Here is a 14,026-nt window from a genome sequence, read left to right as displayed (position 1 = left end):
GTTATTTCTGCTTTCCTCCATGAAAGTGTGCACCATCCGTAAACTGGGTCTCTGGTGATTGCATATGGAGGGATTAGCGAGCGTTGAGTATGTCGCATGACTATGGATCGAATCACAAGTACTGGTATTGCTAGGAGTGTGTTGATCGGCGATGGGGAGAGAAGGTTGAACGTGCCGTGAGCCGAGAATGAAATGGAAACACGACAATGAACTCCTTTTTTTGCTTTTCAATCATCTAACTGGCTGAGAAAATAGAATACTTCTTGTGGACTCCTGAACGTATCGAATATACCACAAACGCCACTTCCACTCATACATCCACTCTTACGTCCACTCGTGCATCCACCAGTGCGTCCGCTCGTGCTTCCGCGCTAGCTTCCACTAGTGCGTCCACTCGTGCCTGATTCAATTCCGCAGGGTCCTTCATAGCGTCGAATACAGGAGTGGAGCAATATCTACTATCAAGCACCACAGGGAGATTGGAGGATCGGAACGATGACTCGAGGCAACTCGCGATCTGCTGCGTAAGAACCAAAGCCTGAGACTTGTCTGACCTAGACAAACCATGACAGTAGGAATTTGGACCGCGAGGAGCCGAGAAGCTGGAAGACTTGGTCTATCGCCGGATTTTCTCCATTCTCCACTTGATGCCTCGATATCTCAATTCAAGATGCCACCTCCAGCCCCGACCGAGGCATGCCCAGACTCCACACTGCTAGAAAATACGGGGTTGCAATCTGGAGACAGAGCGGCTCTGGCTCACCCGGCCCGCGACCTCTGTCAATTTAATTAGCAAGACGACCGATGTATAAATGCATAGACAAAGTCCAATGGTCTCGAGAGACAGTCTATTCAACAACAGTGTTCATTCTCGCCTGAGCCCAAGTAATATCGAGCATCCCAAACAATGGAGCGTCCTTTGGCAGTTAGCACGGAGAGATACAGTGGTTATAACGTCGCGGTCAGTTCTCATTCACGTAACCTCACAGGCTCTTGGTTTCACTCAATGATTTCACAAGCTTATCTGTGAGGCAGGTTGTCGTCTTCGCCGCCTTTGGCTCTTGGCTGAGTGGTTACGGGTTGGCGGTCATCATCGCCACTATTGGCCAGCCGTCCTTCTACGCAAGCATTGACCTGGATCCTGATCCGACGTCGCCAGGATACCGGCATACTTCTGATATTATTGCCACTGTTCAAGGTATATTCTTCGCTGGTGGTGCACTTGGGTGTATCTTCGCTGGCTCAGTTGGTCGTTTACTCGGCCGAATACGTTCGTTTCAACTCTGTGCAGCAATCTGCATCACTGGGGCCGCAATACAGACAGGTGCTGTGAACCAGGCCATGGTTAGTATCTCCCAGCGATCCTGGTCTGACCTTCAGCAACGGAAGCGCAGATACTGACCTTTGTGCTAGTACATCGCTGCTCGATTCATTACGGGGTTTGGTACGGGCCACACTTTTGCTGCTATGCCTGTATATCTCGCGGAGGTTGCACCTCCTCATTCTCGAGGACTGATGGTGGGAGTCCACGGTTCTGTGGTCAATGTCGGATATATGACTGCGGCCTGGGTTGGGTAAATGCCGTCGAGACTCGCATGTTCCCTTGACAAATAGCATACGAACACTAACGACAAAACCCACAGGTTTGGCACCTTTCACTCTTCAAGCTCTTTCGCCTGGCGATTCCCTAACGCGATCTTGATTATTTTGGCACTTTGCTTTTTCGCAGGCACATTCTACAGTAAGATACGACCAGTCATTGGGCATACCAACAGGATGAGTTGAGGCTGACTACTGATTATCTAGTGCCTGAAAGCCCTCGGTGGCTCGTATTGAAAGACCGTGATGACGAGGCTCTCAAGATCTTGCGACGCCTGCATCATGATCCCAGCGACCCGCAGGATTCTTTTGCTCGTCGAGAGCTCCGACTTATCCATAAACAGATCGCCCTGGATAACCGTGCTCTTCAAGAGGGTGGCCGCTGGCAGCTGTTCACCGAACCAACTTATCGCAGGCGTATCATTCTGTCAATCCTCGTCGTTGTCGGAACACAGAACACAGCAATTCTGGTCATCACCAACTACAATGCCCTCTTCTACCAGTCACTGGGCTTGAGTAACTCGGAAGCATTGATTACCTCGGCGGGATTCCAGACCTGGGCTGTTATCTGGGGATTTCTTGGACTGCCGCTCTCGGATCGTGTGGGACGAAGACGGCTGCTCTGTAAGACCAGTCAAGCCGCAGACGGCTTCTATGGCATATGCTGATATTTGTTGATCACAGTAATCGGATTCGTTTCCATCGCATGTGTGCTGAGCATTGCGACTGGCTTGATTGCAAAGTACAATCGAACACGAACCAAATCTTGGGCGGCCGCATCACTGGCTTTCCTCTACCTGTTCGTGAGCTGGTTAGTCCCCCTGCCACCTGGCTACATGTCCATGGCTTTTCATATTTACTACCCACATCTGACACCTCTGCAGCTACACGTGTTTCATCGAAGTCAACTGTTGGACCGTTGCTACCGAGATATTTCCATCGCATCTCCGCCCGCAAGGAACGGGGATTGCAATTGCAGCCTTGATGCTGACCGACCTGTTATGGCTCCAGCTAGCTCCAACTGCACAGAGCACTATCGGGTGGAAGTACTATATTGTGTTTATCGTTCTCACGGCTGCACATGCCGTCTACTTCTACTTCGAGCTTCCAGAGGCGAGTGTTTGCCATTTCTGCCCCCCTTGTAATTGGTCCTTTGCTAATCTCTTCGCATTCAACAGACTTCTGGACTTGCCTTGGAGGAGATCGACAAACTCTTTGGAAAGGAACCGGCCAGTTGTTTGGCAGACGTTGAAAATGACGACTATGAGAAAGGCGAGGATCATGTAGAGCACGGGGCCGTGGCAGAGGTTGAAAAGAGAGACTAAGTACCTACCATCAGGACGGGTACTAGCATCCAGAGATAGAGCTCGAAGTCACCTGACAGTGTCACACTGATCACGACGCCGTTGATTGTTGTGGATCGGTATATCTCGATGTGGATCTGTAGTCACAACACCAATGCTCTCTCTGACATTCCGCCAAGAAACGATGGATGCTGTAAGACATTCTTAACTTAACAAGGAAGATTGAACAGAGTTTTCATGGTAGAGGTCGGTCTAGTTTTCTTAGGTACACTAGGTAGGGTGGGAAATATAGACTATTCACTGTAGTCACGGTAATTAACAATCTACCATCTACTAATTGGAAACGTTTATAGGTCTGCAAGTTTGACTATTACTTCTGTCAGAAAGCATTTGAGATTCCAGACTGCATCAAGAGAACTACTATGATGTAGAGCTGGATAGGGCGGAGACGTAAAAGTATGTACAAAATAGTTTCTGTACTAGGTGTGCCAGAGGTACTAAAGATTACACGAATGAAGGCATCCTGTGATCATAAACTGTAGCAATGACCGAAAGGTTTGGTCTCTGAGAATCATATAAATAGTATACTCAACATGCGCTGACTTTTGACGCACTATATACTTGGTGTTAGATGCTCAGAAGCTATCACTCGCAATCTTCGAGGCCAGAAGCTACACTTTCCTCCAAGCCAACGTAGCCAGATACTCCGAAGAATGATTTTAACAGGTCTTCCGACCTGCCACGTAGCTTGATCTCCATCATGTCTCGACCCTCATTTATTGGTGGTGGAGGAATCCGGTCGTTGTTCGGTCGCAGCTTTCGGAGCAGTGCGATCATGTCGGTCCAGTTGAATGGGGCTGCAAATGGAAACAGCCGTTGAGATTGGACAGCGGGATCTAGAAGAGCGGCGATATGGACACGCGCATCGTCTCGAACGTTGATGTGCCATTCTTGGAAGGTTCCTCTCAGCCATTCTGATCTCGAAATATACTGAAACACCAAGGGAAGCAGGGTGTTCTTACGGGGAGGTAATAGTTTGGTCACAAAATCGTCTCCTTTCAGCAGCTGGCGCGTGAATCCCATCGTACTTCCGCCAATTTCGGGGCATAGGATCGGTCCAACCTAGAGACTACCGTCAGCGGTGGCATGGAGGAACAAGGCAAGGACCGAGCCAATTTACATTGAATGGAGGAAGAACGGTATTGAACGCATATCCTGGGTTGTTCTTCTCATACCATTTCCAAGCTTCTCTCTCCCCTTCTACCTTGGAGGCGGTATAGACCTGAAATCCTCTGGCCTCTAGTGGTGTATCGTCGCTCCATGCCGCTTGGACCGCAGTGTCGTTCCAGGTCCCTAATACCAGTTGTTAGTCGGCTCTGAGGTTCCTGTAAAGCTGCTTTTCGCACAACCTTCATCAATGACGGACTTGTTGCTAGAACCAATTACATAAGAAGCGGCACAGGAAGATGTCAGGACGACGCTCTTGATCGAGCGCTGAGTAGCGGCTGCCTTCATCAAGTTCAGGCATCCAGCCACTACCTTTGGGATGACAAGCATCGGATCCGGGTTGACAGAGAGATCGGAAGCCTGGAATGACAAAATGGTGGTCAGAAGGAGAGCTGGGGCAGTGATTATAGCATTCAATGGGATCGACTGACCGTGTGCACCACGCCTGATACTCCCTGGACGGCCTCATGGAAGGACGATTCCATTTCCATACTTTGTACTATAACATTTTCAAATTTGCCTGGACCATATTTGTTGTTGAAGTGGTCGGTTAGCCAGGGTTTCACCGCACGAACAGTGCCACGAACTTTATAGCCCTCCGCCAAAAGGATATCGACGATATGTGATGCAATATAACCGTTGGCCCCCGTGACAAGCACGAGCTCGCCTTTCGCCAATCTGCGCCCGGACGATGACATGCTTAGTTGGTCAGAGAAGGTCGCCATCTCTGGTCCGTGTCGTGGGATAACGACTGAATGCTACCTTTTTGTATTGCCTTTGCAGTGCTTGAAGGCAATCACCCGCATTGCTCTGTCTCAAAGCTATGCCCGACGTCCTCCGCAGGACCTTGCAGGGTTTAACACCAAGTGTGCAATGATGGAGCTCGAGTTTCTTCACCCGGAGCGACCTACTGGATCCTCGACATCTGTCCCACCCGCGCCCTCGATATCTGGCCATGAGGTCAAACCCGAGAACGCCTGAGCCGATCACGGCATATTATGTGGCGGAAGGTGGGGTGGCGACACATGGAAAACGACCCTCAATAAGCTAACCCGAGGATAATAGAGCGATGCTTAGTAGTCAACGATTCAGAATGTCAGCAGGTAAAATATCTCTGACGCATCAAAAGTGGCACAAATACTAAGTACTTAGTCGAATCAAGCGAGAAGAGAGTTTTGAATGTGATGGGCGCATGCAGAAGCGGATGCACGAGCGGAAAACGCCACGAGACTGTCGGCGGCGACCCACCTTTGCGTCATTAGCGAGCTACGCGCCCCCTCGATTGTTTTGGTGGACCCCTAAGACCTTGGGGACGGCCGAGGGGGCATGATTCGTCCCCAAGTCACGGCTATCGGCAATGCATTGCTTGGCTCGCCACCCAAATATCACTGCATATATTTAGTGCGTTGGATGCACGAGCGGATTTCTGGGAAGCTCGAACCTTGATACCAGTATTACTCAAGCTTCACGACAAACGCCAACTTCCACTCTGCGGATCGTGTCTCTCTAGGATCAAGTCCAAACAACCGTGGAGAACTCGTTTTTTCATCACTATCAGTCGGCCAGCCGCATCCATGGACATCTTTCCTGAAGTCGACATCACTACTGCACGAGCGGTGTGTGTGCCTTGTCGAGGGCGGAAGCGAAAATGCAACAAGGACCTACGCGGGTGCTCGACTTGTAGAAGGTAGGCAAAGCATCCACCCTCATATTCAATCCCTTACGCCGTGATGACCCCAGAAAAGCAACAATGCTGAGCGCAAGGAGGGATTCTAGGCTCGGTGCTCGATGTGTCTATGACCAATCTTCGGGGCATCAATTTGTGGCCTCAAATGGCAGCCTCCAACAGCAAAGTTGTGCACCGCGTAGTAACAACATCGCATCTCGGGCCACGTCTTATTACCATTTTCCGGCCAGCGTGGGTGTCTCATCCCCCGTGATTCCAGGGCCGCATGTGGGCTACAGCCTCCTTGCTGAGGCAGTTAAGCTAGCGGGATCTCTCAATGACATTGAGCTTCAAGCGTCCAAGTACTTCGCCTCCATCCATCTTTGGCTCCCTATTGTGTCGTGCAAGCGGTTTTCAAACACGATTAGACATCTTCCGGTCGATCTTTCCCGTCGAACAGGGTGGATTCTTCTTGCCTGTACTATGCGTCTGATTACCCAAATCCCTCCAGAATTTACTAAGGATCCGGGCTTTGGAAACCAGGATTTGGCCCTATATAGAAGCGTTAAACAACTCCTACTTCTGTCCGAGGTTGAGTGTAAGCCTTCGCTGTACCTAGTTCAAGCATTGCTCTTGATCTCCAGCTACGAAATAGGACATGGGCTGGAATCTGCTGCATACCTGTCTATCGGGACGTGTGCGCGACTAGCCATCTTGTTGGGCCTTCACCGTAGGTCTGCTGAGCCCGCTGATCTGGTATCAACGGAGGAGGCAAGCCGCACTTGGTGGGGAATTGTCATCGTGGAGAGGTGAGTGTCAAGATCAAAATGTCCCTGCCCTTCTGACACCTCAACACTGGTGGTGAAATTCCACGTACTTGCCGAAATCTCTGTTGATGCTAGCTGAAAACGCAGACATATCAGCCTGACTCTTCCCCAACGACCATTAATTACCTCAGATCCAGATCCAAGCTTCTACTTGCCCCTCGACGATGACGCATGGGATGATGAGGTCTGTCAAAAACTAGCATCCTCCCAGCCTGTATTAACCATGCTGAGTGATAAGGAAGCTGTTTCGACTGAGTCGAACCCTTCTCTGACTCCTATATCGATGACAACATCATCAGACGTTCAAGCAGGGCCTTTTGCACGGGAAGCCCAAGCGGCAACATTACTCGGACGCACATTTACCCACATTACCACACCGACGTCCGACGCTGAATTCAATATGGCAGAATGCCAACAATTAGACCGTACATTGACTTCATTTCTGACTGTCCTGCCTGCCGAAGACTTGCTGAAGCCGTGTACTGCATATTGTGGCGCTATGGGAATCTGCATCAGGTCAGTGATGATCGCGTTCAATAATGTCTTCCACTACAACGGCATAGAAACTGAACTGTTTGCTGCATCTTAGTGCTCTCTTGCTGTTGCATACCTATGAGGTGAACCTCAATGGAGCCTCCTCGAGTTGCCGGCCCGCCTCGTCTTCATCGCGCGAAGTCCTGGATCTCTGCCGTGACTTCGTCGTCAAACGGGCAACCATGTATACCTCAGAGCTGGCGACGGTCAACATCAATAGCCTCCCGCCATTCACTCCTCATGCCATCTATCAGGCGTCCATGCTGCAATGTAGAATGTTGGCGCAGAGTCAGGGTCATAAGCGCAGAGCCAAGATGCGTCTGCAACTGAATTTGCTCGAAAAAATGCTGGCTTCTTTTGGTCAGCGATGGAGGTCCGCCCGTGAGTACTCGCTTTTGACTATCCCTCCATACCTTTTCCATTACTGACCCTATCTCTTTAGAGCAATTAAGCCAGCAGTTGCGTGGTGCTGTTTCGCTTGGACAGTGGCAGGAGCAAGAAGAAACTACTAGGTATTGGCTTTGAGGACGAGTCAGGGAGATAGTTCAATGTCGGCAGCGAGATCGCAAGGCTTGTATCTCAACCTGCGAGCCTCTTATAACACTCTGCCCCGTTGTCATGGATTTCGGGGCCTCTTCGTCTAGAACATTAACAAGTAACACCAAGCGCCCACTATGACCCCATAAATCTCTGTTCTTCGCCCTTGCCGGTCTGACAAACGAGGTGATCCTTGAGCTTAGCTACCAGAATCCGAAAGCATGTTGAAAATGAGCCTTGCAATGCCTCCAGCTTCCAAGGCTCTGCTAAGTAGACATAGACTTTTGTCACCAACGGTTTCCATTCGAGTTCCTCCCTTCTACCTAGGATTCTCTATATCTAGATATAGTTTTAACAGTAATAATACGATAGATTACCTTAGATTCACGGCTTTAGAGGACAAAGAGTATCGTTATATAGCTTTCGTTACTACTAGTCGCGAAGCTTAAGTTTCGAAAGTACTCGATATAGTTACTACACGACGATTACTTCGACCTACCTATTACGAACTAGGTTACTAGAAGGGTCGCTAAGGGTAAGCTACCTATACCTAAGAAGAATAGGGAAGTTAGCCGATGGAGAACGAGGCTATATTATATAACTAAGAGCTAAACTATAAAGGACTATAGACTATATAGATAGTCTAGGATAGTCTATAGTCTACGCTAGTATTATATATATACGCTCCTTTACCTAGATAGTATAGTTTATAGTTAACTTCGTTAGTAATTCTATATTTATATTTTAGGATATTATTATAATCCGAGCTGCAAGCAGTTCTAACCAAGGTAGGGTTCCTCGATAGAGCGGGTACTAGAGTGTTGACCAGGATAACAAAGGGAATACTTATTCGTCGGACTATATCCTAAAATGTAGGTATAGGATTGCTAACGAAGTTAACTACGACTATTCTATCTAGGTAAAGAGGCGTGTATATATAATGGTCAAAGTGTTGCTTTGGTGCATTAGTGTACTGGGAACAATATAGCAATGCAATAATGCATCCCCTAGTTACGTAATGCAGCCTCGTTCTCCATCGGCTAACCTTCCTTAAACTATCCCTCGGAAAGTAGGGCGGTTACCCTAGCGACCTCATCTATAACCCGGTTCGTAATAGATATAGTCTAACGATTAAAAATTTCCTTTACTATCTTAGTTAATACTCTAGTACCTACTCTATTAAGGAACTCTACCTTAGTTAGAACTACTTATAGCTCGAATTATAATACTTTCATCTATATTTTAGACCGGGCAGCCCAGTAAGCCCTAGGCTACCGTGGGCTCGTAGCGCTAGGCTACAATAGATACTTATTATAAGCTTATAGGGTAAACCTTAATTCCTATAGGCTCGCTAGGCTTAGCCTTAAGTACTATAGGCTTGCTAGGCTTAGCTTAAGTACTATAGGCTTATATAGTATATTACTTCTACGTATCGAGCTAGGACTTCGTATAGCTTCTAACTAAGTAAGTATACTTTTAAACCTTTTCTTTCCTAAGGTATATATATACTCTAGTTATCTCTGAGATCTATATAATTACTATCTTCTCTATCTTCTCTATATTACTATATTATCTATATCTTTAATTACTACTATAGCTTCTATTATAGTAATAGTAATATTCGTCTCTATAGATCTTATTATATAGTATACTTCTCTAGAGATATATACTCCTATAGTAATAAGTAACCTTAGCGATAAGATTTTACTATATTAACTATATTAACTACTAGTAATACTAGTTATAGTACTAGATTATCTATAGAGATTACTAAAGTTACCGAGGTTCTATTAACTACTTCTCTACGTATTAACTCCTAATATCTTAGTTATCCTAGTACCTTCGACTATACTATAGGAAGACCTTACCTCTTCTATATTAGTTCGATTAAGTATACTAGTAGTTACTACTAGGCTAGAATTAATTATAGAATTAAACCTAAATAGTTCTAGCTCGTCCGAGTCGGAAAAGTTATATTATTCTAGTTAAGCCCGAAGGTTTACGAGTAAGAACTTACTATATACTTCTAGTATATTAAGATCGTTTTTATAGGGGTCCTCTATAGGTTCTTTATCTACTACGTTACCGTTTATTCGGGCGATATAGCTTTTAACTCGTTTAGTTAAGATAGTATAGATTATATTCCTCTTAACTCTACTTTACTAGTACTATAGTATACGAAAACGACGATATCTATCTAGTAAGATATAAGTACTAATCTATATTAAGTAATAATACTTACTCTTATAGTCTTAATTAGTCTTAATAGTATAGTATCTACCGCTCTTATACTCCTTTAGGTACTACTAGATATATATTACGGTATAGTAGATTATTTCTACTCGTAGAGGGCTAAATAGATACTTTATTATACTATATCTACCTACTTCTAAGTTTACTTTAATCTAGAAAATCCTTACTATTAACTTAATAATAGACTAAGATATCTATCTATCTACTAAGTCCGCCTTATACTATATTAGTATACTAATATTTATATTTTAAGTCTATATACCTCTTAGTTTATACTACCTTAATTACTATTTCTATATATAAACCTATTATCTACTAAGAGCTACTATACCTTCTCTTAAGTTTTTTCTCTTAAGTTATCGATCGGAAAGAATTTCCTTATTTATTTACGGGCGCGCTATATAACCTTAGAGCGATAGTTACTAATAGAGTCTTTTAACTAAAGAAAGATATTATTAATATAGTATAGTATAGAGTATTCTAAATTAATATACTTCTCTTATCTTAAAATCTTCTAGTCTTTACTTAATATCTAGGTTCTTCGAAATACGATACTTTTTCCTATTTTATCTTACTTTTTCTTACGCTCTTTCTACTAGTTTCTTAGTATACTTATCGTTTATATTAATCTAGGTATTTATTCGACGCTTATCGTAGTCCTCTATTAAGCTATTTATACTATTACTAGAGAAAACGAGTATAGCTATAAAGTACTTATATACCTTAATTATCTCGATATACCCTTCTAATAACGCTCCCTTCTAATATCTTTTAGTATCGTAGAAGATACTAGATATATCGCCTACTAAATAATAGTTATCTATATCGATAATATTACTACGATATCTATAGGCCTTTTCTAGGTCTCGTCGTAATTAACTAAGTTCGTCTTCGCGTCTACTTATATTTATATCCTCGAACGTAAAGAAGGTTACTAAACTATTTATTCGTAAGGAAGAAGAAAAGGAATTCTAGAATCTTAAGGTAGTAGCGCTTAAGTATTATTCGAGCGACGACGAGGCTATTCTCCTTACTATTAGCCTCGCTCGTAACTTTTAGCGCGTTAGTACTATTAAATATAATTTAATCTTCGTAAATTAACGCTATATAGCGTAGCGGTTACTAAACTAAACTATTACTAAAGAGTACTTATACTTACTATTATAACTTATAGTACGTTAAGCGGTAGTATTAGCCTTAGAATAAAGTCTTTATCTTTAAATTCCTCCTTAAGCTCCTCGTTATACTACTAGTTATACTACTCGTATTCGTCTTTATTATCCTACGCTACCTCTATCGATAGGTCGGCCGGTAACGATACTAGTTTCCTAGGAGGCTAACTCGCTCTAGTCTATTATTTCCTCGATATTAAGGAGTCTTCTAATTTATTACTAGTTAGTTAATTATCGATATCTATTCGTTTTCTCTAAACTCCGTTAAAGTTAGCTAGAATATTTTTAATTACTCTATAGCTTCGATTTAACGCGTAACGCGTCGATAGAGGCTTATCGCTATAGCTAACGCCTCTTCCTTATACGACGCCGATAAAGTATCCTCTTACCTTAGTCGGTCTCTACTTCGGTCTCTAGCTTAGTCTCTATATTACCTACTCCTAGTTCTACTCGTAGAGTAATTAGTATAGCGTTTACGTCTCTCTAGTCGCGTTAGACTTACTATTCCGAAGTTTCCCTTACTTCTTCTTATACTTATCCCTTCTCGTATTATCGTAGACTATACGACTATACCTTAGCTATATATAGTAGTATATTAAGACCCTTACTAGTTAAGTAGCGTAAGAAAATAGCGATATTAATACGCCTTAGTACTAATCGAAATATAGTACTTAAAGAGAAAAAGGCTAATTATTTTATAATTAGTATACGCGTCTACTAAGGGTCGACGCCCTAACTAGTCGAACTAGATATAGTTATTCTAGGCCTAATCTAGCGCGATATATCTAGATATAGCCTTAATTAAGTTAAATTTATATTATTAATCTCGACTCTACCTACGACTCTCTTATAGTCTACTATTTATTTAATAGATACTCTATATCTACTAGATCTACGCCTTACCTATATATACGCCTATTCGTATCTTCTACTTCGATTTCTATTATACCTTAAACCTAAGACGACGTTCTCTCTAGTTATATATATTCTATACCGTCGTCCGCTAGATCTACTAACTCGATATACGTATCTTACTAATATTCGTATATTTATAGGAGATAACGTCCTTATCGGGCGCGTATACGATATCTTTCGTTAGAGAGTTTACGAACTTTCCGAATACTAAGTCGTCTATCCTTACTACCGTCGTATTATATTTATCCGAGAAGTAAAAGTCTAATAGCTAATAGATTATACTCTTATCCTCCTAATATTATCGGACTATAATTACGCTTATTAGTAATAACGTATCTCTAGATATTTATAAGAATAGAGGATACGCCGATTAGAAGTATATAGAAGATACTAGCGATAATACCTAGGTATTCTCGTTATCGATCGGCCTTCGTACTAAATACTTACGACTAGACGTATATTCTTTATTCGTATCCGTCGTTAATTTTAGTACCTAACGTTTCTCGAGGCGTACCGCTCGTCTTCGATAATTATAACTTAGCTACTAAGCTATACGTCGAAGGTTACTCTATATCGTCGATTTATTTAGCTTTACTAGAATATAGCGATACCGTCGTACTTTTAGTATCTTCCTAATCGTATCTTTTAATATCCGCCTTATAGCTATTCCCTATATTCGTTCGCCTAGTATTCCTATTTCTTATAGTATTACTTAGAAGGTACTATATATATTATCGTACTCTTTTAACGTAATTTACTATCGAGATATCGTTTCGGTAGTATAATTAACGCGTCTCTAGACTATTATTTACTAGGAGAATGTCTCTAGTCGCGATTTCGGCGGTTAAAGTAGTCTTTACTATAAAAAAAAAGAGGCCGTCCTTACTTAATAGAACTATAGTCTACGCTACTCTAGGTCTAAGTACGTTTATAACTATATTCTACTAGTAGGCGAGAATTTTAGTAGAGGTAAGTAGTAGTATATAAGTAGTCGTATAACGGCGCTTAGTTATTTAATCTAAATATATAACTATCGATTATTTAGTCGTCGATATTAAGAGTTAATTAAACCTAAGTAAACTTAACTAGAACTTATAGGAACTACCTAAAGTTATCTACTCGTATCTATTTTAAAATATTAAGTACTAGATTTACTTACTTAGACTAACCTTACTTACTCTATATATATACTCTATAATAATAGTAACTATTATCTTTCCTTATCTACCTTATAAATACCTTATAATACTATTAATTTAACTTTAACCTATATACCTTATCTATCTATAGTCTTAATCTTTAAACCTTATTAATTACTAGTACTTTCCTACTATTATTCGCTTCTAGAATAAGTAGTACTATTAGTACCTTCTAGGTCCTACTACTATACTCTACCTACGCCTTAAGTATCTCCTCCCTAAGCCTCTACTTAGTTAGTATCTTTAGCGGAAGTATTCTCTTAAGCTATTATAGTAAGTAGTTTAATATTATCTATAGAGAAGTATAGGCTTATAAGGAGAGGTATTTTCTTATACTCTTCTCCGCTCTTTAACTATTTAGTCTAAAGTATTAATAGAGTATGACTATTTACCTTATTAATAGCCTCTTTATTCCCTATAATATATAGTCTAACTTTACTATAACTAAATACGACGTTTATACGAGCTTAATCGACTTAATAGTCGGCGCTCTTTCCGAGAATTAAAACGTCGGTAATAGTAATATCTTATTCTATTTCTTAACTTCTATTAAAGGTCTTAATATCGACGCTAGTATATTTTTTACTCTCTATTCGGATAAGATTATATAACGCTTACGAGTAGAAGCGAACCTATATACTATACCTAGTAAGAATAGTAATAGTTACGTTAAGATAAGTATTAACTACGAGCTTAACTAGGTTAATTCTAATTATAATATAAATTAGGTTATATCGCGATTCTATAGTATCGAGCTTCTTAGTTCTATTAGTAAGCTCCTTATCCTTCTTTA

The 14,026-nt window shown here is 42.4% G+C and overlaps 3 protein-coding genes across 3 annotated transcripts; 2 read left to right on the top strand and 1 right to left on the bottom strand.

Annotated features, from left to right (window-relative positions):
- Nucleotides 1-907: 907 nt before the first annotated feature.
- A1O9_12882 (uncharacterized protein) lies at nt 908-2,924 on the top strand (the record flags this gene model as incomplete). The annotated part of the gene is made up of 8 exons (XM_013398202.1): nt 908-961; nt 1,036-1,344; nt 1,414-1,574; nt 1,644-1,741; nt 1,807-2,223; nt 2,284-2,410; nt 2,484-2,718; nt 2,778-2,924. 8 exons carry the CDS (start codon nt 908-910, stop codon nt 2,922-2,924), a joined length of 1,548 nt encoding a protein of 515 aa, XP_013253656.1.
- Nucleotides 2,925-3,548: 624 nt separating this feature from the next.
- A1O9_12881 (uncharacterized protein) lies at nt 3,549-4,828 on the bottom strand (the record flags this gene model as incomplete). The annotated part of the gene is made up of 5 exons (XM_013398201.1): nt 3,549-3,853; nt 3,926-4,025; nt 4,084-4,256; nt 4,313-4,490; nt 4,562-4,828. The coding sequence occupies 5 exons, from the start codon at nt 4,826-4,828 to the stop codon at nt 3,549-3,551; spliced, it is 1,023 nt and encodes a 340-aa protein (XP_013253655.1).
- Nucleotides 4,829-6,279: 1,451 nt separating this feature from the next.
- A1O9_12880 (uncharacterized protein) lies at nt 6,280-7,212 on the top strand (the record flags this gene model as incomplete). Its single annotated transcript, XM_013398200.1, has 2 exons — nt 6,280-6,605; nt 6,768-7,212. The coding sequence occupies 2 exons, from the start codon at nt 6,280-6,282 to the stop codon at nt 7,210-7,212; spliced, it is 771 nt and encodes a 256-aa protein (XP_013253654.1).
- Between the last annotated feature and the right edge of the window lie 6,814 nt (nt 7,213-14,026).

The sequence above is a fragment of the Exophiala aquamarina genome (genome assembly GCF_000709125.1).
Source record: "Exophiala aquamarina CBS 119918 chromosome Unknown aczIA-supercont1.30, whole genome shotgun sequence".
In the NCBI taxonomy this organism is placed as follows: domain Eukaryota; kingdom Fungi; phylum Ascomycota; class Eurotiomycetes; order Chaetothyriales; family Herpotrichiellaceae; genus Exophiala; species Exophiala aquamarina.
The sequence above is the reverse complement of the archived record's forward strand: the minus strand, read 5'-3'. Positions and strand labels throughout refer to the sequence as shown.